This window comes from Bos taurus, chromosome 2, assembly GCF_002263795.3.
Source record: "Bos taurus isolate L1 Dominette 01449 registration number 42190680 breed Hereford chromosome 2, ARS-UCD2.0, whole genome shotgun sequence".
In the NCBI taxonomy this organism is placed as follows: domain Eukaryota; kingdom Metazoa; phylum Chordata; class Mammalia; order Artiodactyla; family Bovidae; genus Bos; species Bos taurus.
Window position 1 is genome coordinate 129115929 of NC_037329.1, and position 20245 is coordinate 129136173.

Genomic DNA, 20245 nt, shown 5'->3' on the forward strand with positions numbered 1-20245 from the left:
CCCCTTGGATAGAATCGCCCAGGCCTGAGAGTTGAAGCAGTTTCTTTAATTTTATCGGAATCCAGGACACGACCAGAAAAACACCCGAAACTACATGGAGACAGAAGACGAGACACAAGACTCCTCCCAGCTCCCCAGACCTAGCGTGGGGACGACGTGGGGTGAAGCGGCTGGGGCAGACCTTGAGCCCCAGTCCAGCCCGGCAGGCTCCAGGCCCACAGGTGGCAGAGGGTAATGGGGAGGCAGGGCCCAGCCCCCACATCAGAACGGCTGAGGGGAGGCCCCCTCGAAAGACTTGGCCCCGTCACCCACACTCCTGCGCAGGGGCAGGGAGCCCACAGCGGCCAGGGGTTGGGTCATGGACACATTCATGATTGAGAAGCAGCTAAAGTGGAGGCAGGAGACACACGATTATCTGGGCAGAATCAGTTGGGGAGAGGTGGAAGGAGGTGGGGCCTGGGAGGGCCCCATGGGCCAAACCCTGAGGTCACCGGAGGGGGCCCAAAGCGGGGCTAGTGAGTGAGGTCCTGAGTGAGTGGGTCAGCGGCTGGGTCCCTTTCTCCCGCTGCCTACAGCCCCTCCAATACTGCTGCCCGGGGGGTGGCCCCCACCTCCAGGGAAATGGGATAAGAAAGCAGCCCAGCCCCTGCAGCAGACAGCCAGGGGTCTGAAGCCAGGAAGGAGGGCCTGGCCAGGCTTTGGCCTGTCTGCCCCAGAGGCCTGTGAGAAGAGGGGATGGGTCCAGGAGGGTGAGAAAGGGGCTCGACCGGCTCAGATCCAAGATGGTGCCACGCGTGCCAAGTCCCCCCGCCCCGTGAGCGGGGGGACTGTGCTGGGGGACAGCAACTCTGGTTAGACAGGAGGCAGCAGCTTCTCGAGAAACTCCTTCACAGCTGCCATCTCCTGGGGGTGAGGAGGACTATGAGATGCGCCTGGCCAGAGGGAGATGGGCAGGGAGAGGAAGGAGCCCCTGCACACTGACCTGGGGACAGGAGCTGTGCATGACCCCTGGGTACGTCTTGAACTGGACCCTGGCAGGTGTGACAACGGACCGCAGCTTCTCGGCTGTCAGGGCCCCAAACCGTACAGGAACCATGGGGTCCAGCTCCCCATGGCACTGAAGGATGGTCAGGTCCTTGGCACTGCCGTTGGCTGCCTGTGGGCCAGACAGGAGGGCAAAATCCAGGGCTTGGGCACGATCCCCTCCCCAGCCCCAAGGAGACAGAGGGCAGGAGCAGGGTCGTGGAGACACTCACCTGGGGGAAGGCCCGATGCAGAGGTAGCCAACAGCTCAATGCCACGATGCCAGCCAGAGGGTGGGGGCAGGTGAGGGCTGTGTAGAGGGACAGAGCTCCACCCTGGAGAAAGAAGAGAATGAGGGGTCACGAAGGGCACAGCTCAGCACCCATCACTCACCCCTGCCCTCTCTCTCCCCTCACCTGTGAAAAGCCTCCCAGGACGATCCGATTGGCAGGGATCCCGTTCTTCATCTCATGCTCAATCAAGGCCTTGACTGGGGGGAGGGGCATAACCAGGTCGGGGGAAAGCTGCTGGAGGGACTCCAGGAAGGGAACCAGACAAGAGGTTCTGCCCAGCACTTTCCTAGGGGGCCAAGGGGGAGAGGGAAGATGCCGAGGAGGGGCTGGGGCCTTACTGTTCTCTGCTGCTTTCTTGATGCCAGCCTCATCTTCTGGTGCGTCTGGACTCAGCCCCATCAGGTCAAACCTGGAGTAGAGGAGTTGGCAGCCACTGGGAGACCTAGGCTGGCCCCGGGCAGCTCCCTTGGCTCCTGTTCCCCTCCCCAAGCTCACCAGGAGGGCATCACCATCTTCATGTTGAGTGTCACAGGGATCCGAGGCCTGCGGAGGGGCAGCAAGGAGGACCGTCACGTGCAGGAAGGATGAGGCAGCCACAGCAGACAGCCCGGGAGGGGGCAGGGCAGCCCCTGGGGAACCCTCCCAGCGGGCAGGGCCTGTGTTTAAGGTGTTGCCAGGCAACCTGCCACGTGGGGCTGAAAGCTGTGGTTGGGGCATCAGCAGTAGCGATGGAGAAGCAGAGCCCAGCACTCGGTGTGACAGGGTTCCAGCTCAGTGGGTAAGTACTTGGGGAAGGGGGGCAGGGGGATCCTGGTCCTAGGAGTCTCGGGTCTAGGAGGCCCTGGGTTGGGGGCTGGGGCTGGACCCCGTTCCTGGGGGGTTCCACGGGAATGAAGGCTGAAAAGGGCCTTTTGGACTGCTCTGGGCCCCAGGCCCCAGCATGCAGCTGGCAGCAGAGAAGAGGCCTGGGACCACAGGACCACCCCCCTTCCTTCACCCCTCCCATGCTGCGGTGACACTCACGCATGGGGACAGATGTACTTGACGTGAGGGAGCCGGATGGTGGAGAGGGCGTCAGCCCAGCTGTGCCTGTAGGAGGGAAGGGAGAAAAGGCACCGATGTGGAGAGGGAAGGAGGAGGGCGCGGGCCTCCCCAGAAACACCCCCTCCCCAGCTCACTCACCCTGTGTCTCCAAGTCCATGTAAAAAAATAACCTGGAAGAGTTGGAGATGGGGAAGAGGGCAGTCATCATCCTGCCATCACTCTCACTCTGCCCTCCAACCTCTGGTCACCCCTCTGTCACCCCCAAGGATCTGGGAGGGGGGGCACTGAGGGAGCAGCCCCCTGTCTCCCCACTGCAGGGCTACTCCCCTCTCATCACTGCCACCTCCATTCTCCCCACACCCACTCCAGCCAGTTCCCAGGCGGCCTGGGGGCTGCGTGGGGTAGGAGAGGACCCTTACCGCAGCTGTTTCCCGCTCAGCTCCAGACACAGTGGCAGCGTCGGTGAGCAGGGGCACAGACATGGTGTTACCACACATACACTGCAGGGCTCCACGGCTGGGGCCTGTGCAAATGCCGGGCAGTGGTCAAGGGCAAGGCCAGGCAGCAGAGAGCATCCTGACCCAGGAGCAGAAACACAAACCAGGGCCATGAGCCCCTCAAGCGCCCTAGATGCTAGCTCCTGGACACAAAGGAAAGGCAGGCAGAAAAGTCCTGGGGCCAAGCGGGGAGAAAGTGTGCCTTCATTCCAGGGCAGAACAGCAGAGGCAGCCACCCTGGCAGCCCTAGGTCTGGCCCCCCACATAGCCTGAGCTTGGGCTGGAGGTGGGCAGAGGCTGGGCTCAGGAGCCTTGGTGGGAGGGGAGCCAGGGGCTCCCTGCAGCCTTCTCCCCACCCGACAGCCCTCAGCAGGTGACTGCCTCCTCTCCCTACTCTACAGCCATCTCCCTTCTCTAGAGAGCCCTGGATCCCCTTCTCCCAGCCCTACTGGGAAATGAAGGGGAGAAAAATGCCAGGGAAGGAGGCTTCGGGCCCCTACCCTCAACCCCACACACGATTTTGTCCAACCCCCTCCCATCCAGTCCTCCTCAACTATCTGAGAGCCCCTGGGGCTGCCCGTGTCCCCAGGAGGCACACGAACTCTGATCCACCGCCCACCCGCTAAATGACGCCCTCCATGCCCCTCCTGAAAGAGGCTACCTGCTGCTGCCCACCACTCCCAAACAGGTCCCCCCCACCCAGCTCGACCACGCTCCGGGATTCCCAAACACACAAAAGAATGTCAAGCTGGCGGGCTCCTCCCCATCCTTAGCATCCTCCAAACTCCCGGGAAGCTTCTGCTACCGGAGCCTAAGTGCCTACCCTTCCCGCCTGTGTCCACCCCTCCCACCCTACCAAAGGGCTTCCACCTTCCCCCTCGGACCTCCGAGTGCCCCTCTTCACAGGAGGATCCCTCCTCACCTCTGACCCCGGGGTCCCTCTGCCCACACAGGAATTCATCTTTTGCCCCAAGCTGGGATTCCCTTCCTTCCCCCCAACTGAGCAACTTCCAGCCCTCACCCTAGGTCGTTCCTCTCAGAGTGGTGCCTTCCCCCCTCGCAACCCCCGCGACCTGGGGTCTTCCACCCCACTAAAAACTTCCACCCTGATTCAGAGTCTCCCACTCCCCACAGTGGGAACTTCTGTTCTGACCGAGGGTCGCCCGCCTCACAGTGACATTCTGTATCCTGATCCCGGACCCACTTCTGCCCACACAGGGGCGTTCCACTTTTGACCCTGGAGAACACCCCCACCCCGCTCCACAGTGGGATTCTCCAATTTCCGACCCTGAAGCCCCTCTCGGCATACCCAGACCCCACCTTCTTCCCCGTCTCTACCCCGAAACTCCCCAAGACCGGCCGGCGCCTCTTCGCACCTCACTCCCCACCCCCATCCCTCACAATTGCGGTTGCCCCTCCTCTCTCGCCAGGACCCTCGTGGTGAAGCCGAGGCCACCCCAGTGCCCTTCCCCCGCCTGCTGGCCCCGGACCAGGGTACCTCCACTCCCTGGGGGGTTTCAAGACCTCTCGGGCGATTTTCTCCTCTTTCTCCGGCACAGACACACACACTCTTCCCCCCCTCGGCCGCCCCCGCCGGAACTTCCGTTCGAGTCCCGGGAACCCTGCCATCGCGCTGCCGGAAGTAGCCTGGCCAGCGCTACGGATCCCGGAAGTGGGCGTCAGGGTTTCTTCGGATGAGGGCTGCCATGTTGGGTACGGTGGGACGACTCCCCGTGATTAGGCCACGGAGTTTCCTCAGGGTCTAGACGACGCACCCGTGATTCCCACTTGCTACCACCACCCATGCGTCGGTCTCCTGAAGGAAACCTTCCTGAAGGAGAGGCATTCTTCCTGAGGCTAGAGGCATTCTCAAGCGTTGTTTCCCGCCTTCCCATCCATTATGGTCTTGGGGTACGCACCACTGGTCCTATTCCAGGATCATGGAGTCATACACTCCAGCTGACAAGACCCTTTGAGACTGTCTGGTCTTCCGGTCTTACTTTTAAAGATAAGGAAACAGGCTCAGGGGAGGGAAGTAAACAGCAATCTCAGGATTACTCTAATGCTGCCTCTGCACCTGCTTCCTGAGCTATAAAACGGCGGTAATAACCACCCTGCTTGCTTCGCAGCTTTGCTAAGGCTCAAATGAGGTCGTGTGGAAATGCTTTATAGTGTAAAATCACAGTGTGAGGACTTAATGACTCTAAAAAGGACCCTGGGAAAAGAAGGAACACTGGCATCAGCAGTGTCCGGGGCAACTGGTGAGGAATCGGAAGTGTTATCTTAGCTCTGTCCTCGGCAAGCTATGGCATGCAGACGGTGCACAAAATACTACCGTCAGGAGGCTCCAGTTGTTAACAAAAAGGGTTTCAGTTAGGGACCGCTGCGGTCGCTCTTTGCTCCTTGTTGCACCGGTAAAATGCAGCGGGACTCAGGGCCCACATAAAGGCTGGAAGGGGTGGGAAGCTGAGTTGAAGGACCACGTCCCTGACAGCCTGTGGACATCCGCACACAGGAAATGAGTCAGCCCTCAGCAGCTCAGGACTCACTTGCCCAGTGTAACCTATGCTGATTTTTCTTTGAACTGAAAGAAAATAGTATCTGAAAGCTCAGCAAAGCACTTTTTCCCAAGATGGGATTTGGTTTTAAGCGCTCAGCAGGTCAGAGGTGGCCCTGAACAGGAAAACTTTTGGTCCAGAGGTCCACAGCAGACCAAGGACCCAGGACTGGAAGGGGAATGAGTGGATGAAGACAACACACCTGCCCCTCTCCCAGACTCCTGGCTGGGTCTGCTTGTGGAAAAATAAGCAATTCCTCCTGCACCCCAATCACTTCAGACACTGTGGCAACTGGAGCAAACTCTTCAAGTCAGTTCAGTTCAGTCTCTCAGTCGTGTCAGACTCTTTGCGACCCCATGAATCGCAGCACACCAGGCCTCCCTGTCCATCACCAACTCCTGGAGTTCACTCAGACTCAGTCCAACAAGTCAGTGATGCCATCCAGCCATCTCATCCTCTGTCGTCCCCTTCTCCTCCTGACCCCAATCCTTCCCAGCATCAGAGTCTTTTCCAATGAGTCAACTCTTCGCATGAGGTGGCCAAAGTACTGGAGTTTCAGCTTTAGCATCATTCCTTCCAAAAAAAATCCCAGGGCTGATCTCCTTTAGAATGGACTGGTTGGATCTCCTTGCAGTCCAAGGGACTCTTGAGAGTCTTCTCCAACACCACAGTTCAAAAGCATCAATTCTTCGGCGCTCAGCCTTCTTCACAGTCCAACTCCCACATCCATACATGATCACTGGAAAAACCATAGCCTTGACTCTTCAAAGGGAAGCTCAAATTCAGAGGCCTTGCCCCAGAGGCTACCTATGACCAGTGCTTTAATAAGTGGGATTAATGAAGGGCTAGTCTGCTCTAACGTTTCTATCTTTATTTTCCCCCATTCCAAATTAAACAGTCATTCTTTTTTATCTCCAAATGACCCAAGTGACATACAAAGCCTGTGGCAGAGTGAGTACTATCCTTAGTGCATCAAGAATAATGTTTGCATTCTGGTTGATTTCAGACTGCATATTTAGAAATTCTGAGGATTGACAGGCGTGGTGGTGGCAGACTTTCCCCAGGACAGGCTGGAGAAACAGGCTAACAACTGTGTGGGCTGATTCAGAGGAATTGTCTCAAAAGGATCAAATTCAACACTAATTCCCATTATCAAGTGTTTCTATTTTCTGCAAGGGAGAAAATACCATTTCAAATCTCTTTTAAGATACTTAAGTCCAACTGGTGTACTGACTTTCAAAACTTAAGTCCAAAGTCTTGGGTCTACCTTCAGACTGTATCTGCTACTCACTGAATTTCCTCACTGTTTCTTCTGATGAACTCGAGAATCTGTTCTCCCTTATTTTTGTAAACTTCACCCCGCAAGTTACTTCCTTACATGAGCAAGGAAATGTAAGGGTTTTAACCTCAGCTTCTTTACAAAATGTGGGTTAGTGGGTGTAGGAGTGTTTTTACCCTACTATACAGAATGCGGCCTGACCTTTCCTAGAGACACTAATCTAGTGTTGATACAATTGTGGCACTTATGATCTACCTAGTCCAAAATAACAAAGAGATTTCAAAATTTCATACAGTTCTCAACAAAGGCTTCATAATTACTACTAAGATCACAAAAGAATATACAAACATTAAGTCTGGCAAGGATTTATTAGGAAGCTTATTAGTCACAGTGAATAAAAAGCCATGAACAGAAGAACTGAGATCTCCAAATTCTGCCATTGGGCTTACAACACTAGTTAAAAGCTGATAAACATTAAGGATGTCCCAAAGAGAAGCACATCAAAGTCCCAATCTTACCCTGACCAGGATACCCACACAGAAACAATGCTCTCCTCAGACTGCTTACCTGGGCAACAGGAAAAAAAGACCCTCCCAAGCTATTAAGCAACATCAGGAGATTTCTGCTCTTTAAGCTATAATACGGGACACTGGTGCATGACAGACAACTCCAAGCTGGGCAACTTGACAAGAATGTTGAAAGATGACAGGGAGAAGGAGCAAGCAAGGACAAGTATTTCTAGCTGGAGACCCTCCTGATGGTTAATACAAACACAATGCTTAGGCTTCAGAAAGTTTACTGCAGCCCAGGAATAGTTTCCATTTTAAAAACAAGTCACACAATAATCCTGCCACAAAGCAACAAGACACTTGGGATCCCATGGCCACATAAACTGGGAAGGCAGGCATTATCCATGGCCGCCAGGTACTGACCAGCCCAAGACCCAATTTCTAGGGGCCCTAGAGAACCACGATTGTTCCTTGGCACCCACACAACCCTTCCTGGGGGTGCGGTGTCTTCCATAGGCCAGGTTTTTGCAGCAAGCCCCAGAGACAAAGCTTGGTAGAGGCTGTGGCAGCCAACTCTCTTTGGAGCCCCATCTCTCTTTGTCCTTCCCAACAGGATGTCATACTTCTTCACCAACACAACACCTCTGTGGGAGTCGTGGCCAGCCCTTAGGAAATAAAGTGTGTCTGTGGGGTAACCTGATGGACCTTGTGGTCAGCTGGGTTGGCTGATGCTTCATAATTGCAGATGGTCACCTCATGTCGGCGAAGCTGCAAGAAAATTAAGAGGCTGGGTCAGCTGGCCACTTCCCAGACCATACACTGGAGTAGTCCTTATTCAGGTTCATTTCTAGACATCATCCTCTAATTTCATCCCCGTTCTGATGTTTTTTATCCTGAGAACTCTGCACTGTGTGCTCAGCTGCGTCTGACTCTTTGAGACCCTATGAACTGCATCATCCCACCAGGCTCCTCTGTCCATGGGATTTCCCAGGCAGAATACTGGAGTGGGTTGCCATTTCCTCCTCCAGGGGATCTTCCCGACTCAAGGACTGAACTCACGTCTCCTGAAGCTCCTACATTGGCAGGTGGATTCTTTACCACTGAGTCACCTGGGAAGCCCGTGAGAAGCCTGGATAAGATCAAATCACTGATTCACCCTGTAACTTAGAAGATTCATTTCTCCACTATAATGGAGGCACCATGAGAAGAAGAACGTGTCTATCTTGTTTATCGCCCTATCTCTGTTGCCTGGAACAAGAAAAGTTATTAACAATGTTAAATCAAGGAAAGAATTTTAAGGTGAAAAACCAAATTGATATCAACTGTTTTATTTCAACTCCCTTAAAATTCCTATAGCCTGTCAAATGAGATAGTTTACAGTGATGAAACCATGAAATATTATAGACTCAAAAAAATCAATGTCTCACTTGCTCTTTTTCCTTTCCTTCAAGCTCCTACTAACACAGCCTATAGCTACAAACACATATGTGCACATCATGGAAGGGCAAGAACATTTCCAACCCCATCTTACCTCAGTCCATTCTCCTCTCAGGCCAATATAAAAGACCTTTGTGGTATCGGCTCCAAAGTTTTTTGAAATATGAATTGAGAGATGATAGACATTTGAAAAACGAGAAATTCTAGAGGATGAAGGAGTAGAGAAAGAAGACAACAATTAGAGGTCAGTGAGCCTGCTCACCACCATGTTAAAAATGTCAATTCCAGCTCCATCTTGTGGTAAAACCCAGGCAAATGTCAGAGAATAATCTTGGGGTCTTACATCTCATTCTTCTCCTCTGGACAAGCAATTAATACAGTGAACATTTACTGAAATCGGCCAGATCTTGTCCAAGGCAATAGGGACGAAAAATAATCAATACTGCCCCCACTGTGCGGTTACACAGGGATTTGAAAGCAAGCTCAAAAAAGAAATCAGTGAAGAGATATGTGGTCATATGTAACTTGGCTGCTGTAAGCCCACTATGCAAAGAGCAATTCTGAAAACATTTTTCCTAAGACCACCCTAGGAGCTCATTCAGATCTGTCGATTGATTCCAGGTTAACAAGTCTGTGGCTTGCACTGAAACTCTGCCAAAATTTGACCAAGCCTAGGATCAGGACTCTTCACCATTTTAACTTGTTTCTGATGCTAAGACAGCAGAAGACCAGCCAAAACCAAATCGCAAGCCCAGTAAGCACTAATGCACCGATGCTCCCTGCAAACAAGGGAGTGCCTGCTATTCTCAGGAGAAGCCAGAGGGTGGAAAAGAGGCCCAGTGCTTACTTTGTAGCATACTCTAATTCCCCTGTAAGATCCCGGTTCAGACTAAAGGTCTGATCTGGCTCCCTGTCTGTATCATCAAAGGACATCTGTGGAATGTTCTTGTACCTGAGAAAGGAAAGGGGAGAAAAATCAAGAAATATGCATTATCACATTTTTCAGGTTCTCAAAACTTCCTACTGACTCCCCTCAGTTCTATCAAAAGGAGATAAAATTTTAGAAATGACATTTTACTGGCATTTATACACAAATATCTTTAACCCAGCAAGAAAAGAGCTGAGAACTGCAACACAAGCCAATAACATCTTTGAGTGGGTTAAGATCACATGAGAAGCAAAACACAAAGAGACAGCTCAAACTGGTCACAGGCAGCAAATGCATGGAGAAAATAAGCAACTCAGCACATTCGGACCAAGCTGAGGATGTTAAATAAAACAGCTTACTCATGGGGAAAAAAATACTTTGGCAGAAACATATTAAACACAGTTAAGAGATAAGATCAGGTAACCCAACATTCAGTCTTTCCTCTCTGTCCAAAATTATCCTATATACCGAGTCACCTTACAATTCTTAAAAAAAAAAAATACAACCAGGGGATTTCCATTCTGAAAAGGGTATAAAAGGCCATCAACTCACAAGGGGCTTTGGAAAGTCAAGTAAAACTGCTAATGAGGAAAAAAATTTTTTTTCAAAGACATATCTAAGGAAGACCAGTCTCCTCTGTAACTCACAAATTCTAAAAGACTGAGCCATACACCTCAATCTCTAGAGTGAACACACCCACATGGGATGGGTCTAGATATCAGCTACAGCAAAACGCATGCAATATAAGAAAGCAAATGTTTGCTTCAAAGTGTTTCTAAGAATGATGCACAGCATAGTACTACTACCAACAGTAAGCATTTATGAGCAGCATTATGGGAGGCAGTGCTCTGAAGCCAGACTTCCCAAGTTTAAAGCCTGAGTCACTGACCAGCTGTGTAATTTTGGGCAAGTGATTTAACCTCTCTCTTAGTTCCTCATCTGTAAAATGGGATTAGTGATAGTGCATATCCCATACAGCTGATGTGGATGTTAAACTGAACCAGTTTTAAGAGACACGTTAAAAATTTCTACTACTGAAAATTTCAAACATACACAAAAATAGAGAGAAAAATATACTGAACCTTCATATACTTATTACTAAGTTTCAATAACCAACATTAAGCCAATTTTGCCTATCGCCCCCATTTTGTGTGTGCTTGATCCTTTTTTGAGGGGAGGAGTAAACTGTCAAATGATTGTTTTTTGGTGGGGCTTTTTTGTTATTGTTTTTTCCAACTTATTTATTTTTGGCTTCACTAAGTGGCACGTGGGAATCTTAGTTCCCTGACCAGGGATCAAACCCATGTCCCATGCAGTGGAAGTACCGATTCTTAACCACTGGACCACCAAGAAAATCCCTATGCTTGATATTTTAAAGCAATCCCAAACATATCATTTCACTCATAAGTATTTTTGTATATATCTTTATAGAGTAAGGACTTCTTAAAAAACCTATGATCATTTCAGTTCAGTTCAGTCGCTCAGTTGTGTCCGACTCTTTGCGACCCCATGAATCGCAGCACACCAGGCCTCCCTGTCCATCACCAACTCCCGGAGTTCACTCAGACTCACGTCCATTGAGTCAGTGATGCCATCCAGCCATCTCATCCTCTGTCGTCCCCTTCTCCTCCTGACCCCAATCCCTCCCAGCATCAGAGTCTTTTCCAATGAGTCAACTCTTCGCATGAGATGGCCAAAGTACTGGAGTTTCAGCTTTAGCATCATTCCTACCAAAGAACACCCAGGACTGATCTCCTTTAGAATGGACTGGTTGGATCTCCTTGCAGTCCAAGGGACTCTCGAGAGTCTTCTCCAACACCACAGTTCAAAAGCATCAATTCTTCAGTGCTCAGCTTTCTTCACATCCAACTCTCACATCCATACATGACTACTGGAAAAACCACAGCCTTGACTAGACGGATCTTTTTTTGGCAAAGTAATGTCTCTGCTTTTTAATATGCTATCTAGGTCGGTCATAACTTTCCTTCCAGGAGTAAGCGTCTTTTAATTTCATGGCTGCAATCACCATCTGCAGTGATTACTATTTTACAATTAACAGTTTAACAATTAGCAATAATTCTTTAATATATCTAACAACTAGTCTGTCTTCAAATTTCACTGATTTAAGTCTGAATTTAACTTTTCTAGATGTGTCAATGACATGTCATAGTTGAACAGACGCTATGTATTTCTTTATCATTGGTTCACAAAATAATGGTGCATTTTATAATCAATGATATCTTAGATTTAATAAAGTACAAAGTGCTTAGAATGGAGGGCTATGTAAGTATTTGCACCTGGGGTGCAAGACTGGGGACATACTAGGGAATTCCCTGGTGGTCCAGTGGTTAGGATTCTGCGCTTTCACTGCCAAAGGCCTGGGTTCAATCCCAGATCTGGGAACTAAGATCCCATAAGCTGTGCGATGGAGCCCCCAAAATACCCCCCAACATACACCAGAAACAAAACTGGGCACATACTACCTTCCAGATTTCTTCTAAGCTCTTCATATGTTACAGCTCATTTCTCTCCACAATCTTAAGAGGTTCCAACTATTATTACCATTTTACATGTGAAAAAATGGAGATATAGAAAACTATACTGCCCAAAGACATGCAGCTAGCAAGTGGCACAGCCAGAATCTGAACTCCAGTTTATCCCAGAGCCCACTCTTAACCAGAATGCAGCACGGATGTCTAGTCTTGTCCAGCCAATCCATCTCCCAAGTAAATGAGTCTCAAAAAGCATCAACTCAAATCCACTTCATTTCCTTAAAATCATTAAATATGTGGGTTTGCTTTCCAATTCATGTTTCTAACATTCAAAAATAAGGTCCAGTTCTTAAATCTTTCACTTAAATTGATCGATTTTTCAGAAGAACTTCTTATGTAAAGTTCTTCTGATTTCTGTTTCTCCAGCACAAGTGGTGTCCCCCTTCTTCTAGAAAGGCTGCACTGAAATAAGGCAGCTTGTCAGAAAGGGAGTACTAGCTCTGGTATCAACTGATTCAGTGTTATAACGAGGTACGTGTGTGTGTATACTTCATTTGCTCAGTCCTGTCCGACTCTTTGTGACACCATGGACTGTATCCCACCAGGCTCCTCTGTCGATGGAATTTTCCAATCAAGAATCTGGAGTGGGTTGCCATTTGCTACTCTAGGGGGATCCTCCCAACCCAGGGATTAAACCAATGCGTCTGCTGCACTGGCAGGCAGATTCTTTACCACTGTGCCACGTGGGAAGCTGCTACAAGAGTTGTATTGAACTTTGCTAACTAAAGGCCACGCAAACTCAGCTGGAGTTATTCCATCTCAACAAAACACACAGAAAGATTGTAATTGTCTAAAACAGTAAGGGAAAACGTTGAGGCTAACCCCAAGAGTAGAGTCCTTAAAAATAATTTGAGATCTGCAGCTGGGTTATTAAGAAAATTGCAAAGTCATCAACAGTTGGCATTTAGAGGATGCTCTCTGAATGAATGGTGCCACAAGTACTTTGAAAAGAGACAAGCTGCTGGTCCAAAAGATACCTAATCTAAAAATGTCGTTAATTCAGAAAGAGATTAGTGTATTCTGATGCAGAACAAATATATGACTTTTTTTTTTTAAGAGGAGGGGATATTTAACCCAGTAAAAAGAAAAAATTTTGCCAATCTGGAATAAAGCACTGTCAGAGACCAGAGAAAAAGGGACAGAAGCTTCTTGAGGGCCAAGACCCTTGCCACTTACAGTCTCATCTCAGAGGGGTGTGAGTCATCATCTTCTCCCATTATAATAATGCCTTTTAGCTTGACATTGCCTGTAAATCTGCCAGAATGCAAAAACAGAGGGTTGTCAACCTGGGTTAGAGTCTCTGCTGAGCTGCGTGACCCTGGGCAAGACCCTTCCCCTTTCTGGGCTTCAGTTTACTCCCCTGTCAGACTTGTACTAAATAATTTCTAAGATCCTGTCTGCCTCTGGCATTCTGCCGTTACCTTGACCTCTCAGTTATGTTTTAACAAATGTCTTTTTTTACACCAGGAAAAGTTTTGATCCTTTCCTACTCACACACCCACCTCAGTAACTTAGCCCATTTCTAGAAACAGATGTGTGCTCTCGATATAACTACTGAATGAATCCTGATAAAGCAACTGGGTTCAGCCTATTTAGCCTGAGGCAAGCACCAAGGAAATACTTACGGAATATTAAACAGAAGCTCTTCATCTGCATCACTTTCAACAAACTGGAGGGGAGAGGAGAAAGCAACAAATATTTGCTGAGCATCCACAATTTCAGGCATTTTCCACCCTGTTTTACAACTGGCATGCAATGCAAATAGTCAACCTCCCTCTGTTCTCCAGCACATACTAAATTCCAGGGCCGACTAGTCTCCTGAAATTGTGTGCAAAGATCTGTACCTCTGCGGTCAACAACTTTCAAATGGCTCTGCAACCCCACAATGTTACCATTATTACATTATTACATATTATTACATTATTACCATTATTACAATGTTACCATGCTCTAGATAGGATCACGTGCTTCATCTCCCAAAGACTGGTCTTTGGTCTTCATCAGGTGGTTAAGTTGATCAGGCAGCCATCGGGACCAGTGGTCAAACGATAAGGAACACGCCCTCGTGGACATGCTCCCTCACTAACCCCTCCCTAATCCCTGGAACTGCACGCTGGCCGTGTAAAAGCAAAGCGCCCCTTCCCGTCTCTGGTCCTCAGTTCCCCGACCTGCAAGATGGGGAGATTCAACCCTATTCCCCTCTCAAAGGGCTGGAAGGAGACGGGCATGGGAAAGCGCCTGGCAATCGGGCCGCGGTTATTTTTAACTTCAGGAACTAGGCTGACAGAGCAGCCGGGTGGCCTGAGGCCCCGCGCAGGTCTCTGCCTCGCCTCGGCCGCCCGCCCAGGCCCCCGAAGGCCCACCTTAGAACGGTCCGTCCGCTCCTCCCACGGCTTGAAGACGCCGCGGCCGCTGCCCTCGCGGCTCTCGTTGAGGCACTGCAGCCGCTCCAAGTCGATGCGTAGGTACAGGCCGTAGGCCAGGCCGCGCTGCTCGGGCGGCTCCTCCCGTTCTGCGGCGCAGTGGCAGCCGCCCCCGCCGTGGCTGTGACCGTGCGACATGGCGACACCACCGCCTGCGCGTCTCCTCGGCCCTGTAGCCGTCGCAGCCGCTCCCCGCGACTCGCTCTTTTCGCTCTGGCCGCCAAGCGCGCCGCTGCCGCCGCGTCGTAAAAGGCGCCCCTGAGCGGCGCATGCGCGTGGGGAGAAGAGGGCGGGGCTTGGAGAGGGCGGGGTTCGGAGAGGATGGACGTTCGCTTAAAGCGCTTCCCAGTTGAGTTCTGTCGCTCAGTCGTGTCCGACTCTTTGCGAGCCCATGAGTTGCAGCACGCCAGGCCTCCCTGTCCATCACCAACTCCTGGAGTTCATTCAAACTCACGTCCATCGAGTCGGTGATGCCTTCCAGCCATCTCATCCTCTGTCGTCCCCTTCTCTTCCTGCCCCCAATCCCTCCCAGCATCAGAGTCTTTTCCAATGAGTCAACTCTTCTCATGAGGTGGCCAAAGTACTGGAGATTCAGCTTCAGCATCATGCCTACCAAAGAAATCCCAGGGCTGATCTCCTTTAGAATGGACTGGTTGGATCTCCTTGCAATCCAAGGGACTCTCAAGAGTCTTCTCCAACACCACAGTTCAAAAGCATCGATTCTTCAGCGCTCAGCTTTCTTCACAGTCCAACTCTCACATCCATACATGACCACTGGAAAAACCATAGCCTTGACTAGACGGACCTTTGTTGGCAAAGTAACGTCCCTGCTTTTCAAGCCTGGGAAATTCACGTTGACTCTTTCAGTCCTGAAGATGGATGCTATTGCTCTCCCAGCTTCACAGATGTGGAAACTTGAGGGGGAAAAAAAAAGCAGAGAGATTATGCTGGTGTTCCGAGTAAATGGTGAGGTCGGGTTTCGAATCCTCCTCCTCCTCAGGCTACAATCTGTTCTCTTTTCGTTTTACTCACCAGCGTTTTTTGGAGGAGCTGGTGATAGCAGTGATAAGGCCCTGAAGAGTAGGGAACACAACCTTATCACTGCCTCACATGTGCAGGCTTAGGCGCTTAGAGCTCACAAACCTACATGATCACTTTCCTCACAGTGGGCTTCGTGTTGGAGACCACAGGCTTTATGGACAGCTGAATCTGAAACAAGTCCCGGGTCTGTTATTGACCTTGTTACAGCTGGAGTAAGTCACGGTCTGCATCCTGAGACTTCGTTCCTCGTCTGTAAAGTGGCATTAGTAATATCAATTTCATACGATCACAGTGAGCATTGAATGAAATACTGCACTTCAAGAAAGCGCAGTTGCTGACACATGGTAAGAATTCAGTAGTCAAGTCAAATCTTGGCTCAATCGAAGCTCTACCACTTACCAGTTGTGGGGCCTGGGCCAATTAATTTAACCTCTCTAAGTCTCAGTTTACCCTCTGTGAAGTAAAAGGATTGGACTAGATGACCTTTAAGTCCCCTCCTCATATGACATTTCAGAGCAGTTTTTTCAAACTGCTAGTTATGACCCATTAATGTCTTAAAATCTGTTTAGGAGGATTGTGACCAGCATTTAAAAAACTAAATTGAATAGAATTTAAAATTCAGAATGTATTACACATTTTAGCCTCAGTTTATAGAACTTTTGTTTCAGCTTCAGATTTGTATTCTCAGGTGCAAGTTAAAATGTTTTTCATCTTGTGAGTTTGTTACTGAACCCAGGTCCAGCTGATTGCTGCTCAGAAGTCATTATATAGGTTGGTGGAAAGGAAAGTTTGCTTTATTTTGGATGCCTGAAATGGAAGGCAGAGGGGTTTTACCAAATGCCTGTCCAAAGTCTGACTCCCCAGCTCCCCTGACACTTAAGGGGCCAGAGTTTTTCTAGACTGAGGGAGGGGGCTACATGCAGAAACAGTAGTCAGCCCTGACAGTCATCTTCAGATTGGTCATTGGTGGTCCAACCAGTATCATCTTGATAGTTTTAGGCACAGTTAATCTTCAGTTCTGAGGTCAGTTTGCATTTCTTGAGGCCAGTTCTTGGAATTATAGCCACTTATGTCATGGCATCGTGTAGTCAACTTCTTCCACCTGGTGGAGGCTTCAGTATCTGTAAGACAGATCACAGGATATGGCTCAGAATATTATCCGTAGCCCTTGAGAAGGAAGTAAAATGTCCTTGAATATGCTTCACGACTACACTATTACTATGTGGTCTCCTTTGACTTCTCTTTATTTCTGCGTTTTCTCACTTCTCTGATTAAACGTTTTCTTTGGCTAAAGTGTATTTCTACAGAAAAAAGCAGGCTGAGGACGTGGCAGGGGGCAAGGACTGTAGACCTGCTCTGTTTCAGGTTGAGATCAAGGGTGGGGAGCACTGTTTAGAGCTGGAGTAATTCTGGTTTTGGGGTAGGATGTGTGCTTATTCCTTGGTGGAGACAGGGAAAGATAGGATGCAGGGACAGTTAAGGGATACTGTGAATATCCCCTGCCCTTCACTTATGGCCCCAAAGTATCCAGATGAGACTGAGGGCAGCCACAAAATATCCATCTCCTCAAGTCCCATTCAGAAATATTTTGATGTCCTAGTTCAATTCTTTGTGAAGCAGGCAAGCTTGGTTCTGATTCATATAGCTCAATGACATGACCTATTCCTGCTTTTACATTACAATTTCAGGGATCGGGCCCAGCATGTGCTAAACACTTAGCAAATACTTGTTTAATTGAATGATACACTCAGCAGTCCTTCTTTAGAAAGACTGTGTCCCACTTTGGGACTAACCCAGGCCTTACCCTGCCCTCTGCCCATTTTTGTCTTCTTTCCTGTCATTTACATCATTGTCACCCTTTACGATTTATCCTGTACCCTGTGCCATGCTAAGCACATTATGTAGTTTGTATGTGTGTGTGTCAAGTTGCTTCGCTCATGTCAGACACTTTGTGACTCCATGGACTGTAGCCCACCAGGCTCCTCCATCCATGGGGATTCTCCAGGCAAGCATACTGGAGTGGGTTGCCATGCCTTCCTTCAGGGGATCTTCCCAATCTAGGGATCAAACCCAGGTCTCTTCCATCTCCTGCCTTGGCTGCTGCTGCTGTTCAGTTGCTCAGTCGTGTCCAACTCTTTGCGACCCCATGAACTGCAGCACACCAGGCTTCCCTGTCCTTCACCATCTCCCTGAGTTTGTTCAAACTCATGTCCATTGATCGGTGATGCCATCCAACCATCTCATCCTCTGTTGTCCACTTCTCCTCCTGCCTTCAATCTTTCCCAGCATCAGGGTCTTTTCCAGTGAGTCAGCTCTTCGAATCAGGTGGCCAAAGTATGGGAGCCTCAGCATCAGTCCTTCCAGTGAATACTGGGTTCTTTACCACAAGCGCCCCCTGGGAAGCCCATGTAGTTCATGTGAAATGAAAGTCAGTCTGTTGTGTCCCACTCTGTGACCCCATGGACTCTACAGTTTATGGGATTCTCCAGGCCAGAATACTGGAGTAGGTAGCCTTTCCCTTCTCCAGGGGATCTTCCCAACCCAGGGATCGAACCCAGGTCTCCCACATTGCAGGCAGATTCTTTACAGGGTAGTTTATGTGGTTCATCTTAATCATTTGTCACATGATCTTTAAGAGATAGGGAGTATTGCCCAGTATTTTCTCCAGTTTGAAGGTGAGGAAAATTGAGGCTAAAAGAAGTGAATTAATTTGCCCAAGATCAGATAAGTCTGAGAAGAAACTAGGCTTTGAGCCTCCTTTGTTTTCCTGAAACAAAAAGGTATACATAAAGCAAACATGTTGTATCAATTAGCTTATACTGTGTAACAAATCACCCCAAAACCTAAAAGCTTTAAACAACAACATTTACTGTTTCTCATGGTTCTGCAGATCACCAGGGCAGTTGTTTTCTGGGCAAGTTGGCTGGGCTGATTAGTTCGGAATGGCCTCACTCACATGTCTTGTTGATACGAGCTGTTAGCGGAGGTGATGGCCAGGGGTCACCAGCAGGCTACCTGAGCTCACTCACATTGCTGCAGTTACTAATTCCAGGAGCACAGGAGGGAAGGGCCAATTACACAAGCATTCGATAACCTCCGGCTTCTATCGTTTTTGTTAATGTTCCATCAGCCAAACCAAGATTTATTGGCCAAATCCAAATTCAAGAGTTGAGATATAGACTTTACCTTTTAATTGGAAGAACTGCAAAATATGGTGGCTCCTTTCTCCCCTGCCCCCAGCGTACCCCTGTTCACCTTTTGTCATGTAACAAATCACCGCCAGATTTAATCTTAAGGCAACAATTGACCTTCATCTCACAATTGCTGCGAGTCAGGAACTTGGGAGTGGCTTTGCTTGGTGTGGGCAGGGGCGTCTGTCTCTTCTCTCATGAAACTCAAGTCTTCTGATGGCTTGACCGGGACTGGAGGATACACTTCCAAGATGGTGAACTTGCATGGCTGGCAAGTTGGTGCGGGCTGTTGGCACGAGACCCGAGTTCCTCCTGTGGACCACTCCATAGGACTGCTTGAGTGTCCTCTTGACATGGTGGCTGGCTTTCACCACAGCAAGTGATCCAAGAGAGGGAAAAATAGAAAATACAATATCTTTTATGACTTAACCTTAGAAATCGCATGTTGTTGACTCTGCAATATTCCATGGTTCCATACGTCAGCCATATTTCATGTGAGAGGAAACACCATAAGGCTGTGAATACCAAGAGGTAGAACCTATTAGAAGCCCTCTTGTAGGTGGCTACCATGCTACCGTGCGTCGGAAGTGACTCCTGAAAATGTCTTTAAACTTCCCTTACGTTTAATGGGTAGTTTGGATGAGGATGGAATCTCAAGATTTTGAAGGTGTTATTCTGTTTTCTCCCAGCTTTGAGAAATACAGTGTCATTCTTTGTGTGGATTTCCATTTCCTCCCTGGAAGCTTTTAAGATCTTCTCTTGGTCCCTAGTATTCTGAGATGTGATGCTGTGGCTCTTTCATCATTCACTGTGCTGGACACCTGATGGACCTTTTCAATTTAGAGACCCTACAATAGAATGTGGGCATGCAGATGAGGACACCTGCACAGCTGTGCTCGAGCCCCCTTGCAGGGAAACATATTTAGGGTCTGAGAAGAGGGGTGGGGCTAGGGCCTTGCCTTTTCCCATTCCATGACCTTCTAGTGCAGAGCTCCAAAGGCTCAGAAATCTAAATGTGGCCCCCAGGTCATCGCGAAGGTATTTATTTGTCGAAGTAGCAGAATAGGCTGTATTTTTGGTTTGTTTGGCTATTTGGGGCCAGGCCATGAAGTCTGCGGGATCTTAGTTCCCCTACCAGGGATCAAACCCAGGCCCGCAGCAGTAAAAGCTTGGAGCCTTAACCAATGGACTGCCAGGGAATTCCCTAGGCTGTATTTTATTTAACAGCTCATTAGTTCCATTTATAACTTTTTTTGGGGAAGTCATATGGTCTTTATTAATTTGAAAAACTATAGGAAAATCTGCAGTCATCTATCAAAATTATACCCTACGAAGAATTTGAAAGGTATTTTAAAAAGATATGTTCACAGTCTGTCTAAATCAGATACAGAGCAGCATCTGTAGAAGCAAAAGCCAGACAATGAACACATGAGGGCAAATGATCGCATTGAAATCCACAGCCAGCACCTC

The 20245-nt window shown here is 49.0% G+C and overlaps 2 protein-coding genes across 3 annotated transcripts; both read right to left on the minus strand.

Moving 5' to 3' along the window:
- Positions 1-25: 25 nt before the first annotated feature.
- LYPLA2 (lysophospholipase 2) lies at positions 26-4461 on the minus strand. Of its 2 annotated transcripts, none has more exon segments than NM_001080362.1 (10): positions 26-903; positions 983-1156; positions 1257-1358; positions 1440-1513; positions 1655-1725; positions 1812-1859; positions 2340-2405; positions 2499-2530; positions 2780-2883; positions 4356-4419. In NM_001080362.1, coding segments are annotated over 9 exon segments (696 nt in total). In that variant the 5' UTR covers positions 2858-2883; positions 4356-4419; the 3' UTR covers positions 26-852.
- Positions 4462-7043: 2582 nt separating this feature from the next.
- On the minus strand, positions 7044-14739 carry PITHD1 (PITH domain containing 1). Its single transcript, NM_001098890.2, has 6 exons — positions 14484-14739; positions 13746-13789; positions 13297-13374; positions 9488-9592; positions 8735-8843; positions 7044-7971 (listed from the first exon to the last, which is right to left on the minus strand). The coding sequence occupies exons 1-6, from the start codon at positions 14679-14681 to the stop codon at positions 7870-7872; spliced, it is 636 nt and encodes a 211-aa protein (NP_001092360.1). The 5' UTR covers positions 14682-14739; the 3' UTR covers positions 7044-7869.
- Between the last annotated feature and the right edge of the window lie 5506 nt (positions 14740-20245).

Coding starts and splice junctions, on each gene's coding strand:
- LYPLA2 (XM_059877305.1), bottom strand. CDS start 2,857: ATGTGTGGTAACACCATGTCTGTGCCCCTGCTCACCGACGCTGCCACT. Junction 1,359..1,439: donor TCCTGGGAGGCTTTTCACAG/GTGAGGGGAGAG, acceptor TTCTTTCTCCAG/GGTGGAGCTCTGTCCCTCTA. Junction 1,157..1,256: donor TGCATCGGGCCTTCCCCCAG/GTGAGTGTCTCC, acceptor TCTGGCCCACAG/GCAGCCAACGGCAGTGCCAA.
- PITHD1 (NM_001098890.2), bottom strand. CDS start 14,681: ATGTCGCACGGTCACAGCCACGGCGGGGGCGGCTGCCACTGCGCCGCA. Junction 9,593..13,296: donor CACCCCTCTGAGATGAGACT/GTAAGTGGCAAG, acceptor TTCCTTTCTCAG/GTACAAGAACATTCCACAGA. Junction 7,972..8,734: donor TGAGAGGAGAATGGACTGAG/GTAAGATGGGGT, acceptor ATTTTCTTGCAG/CTTCGCCGACATGAGGTGAC.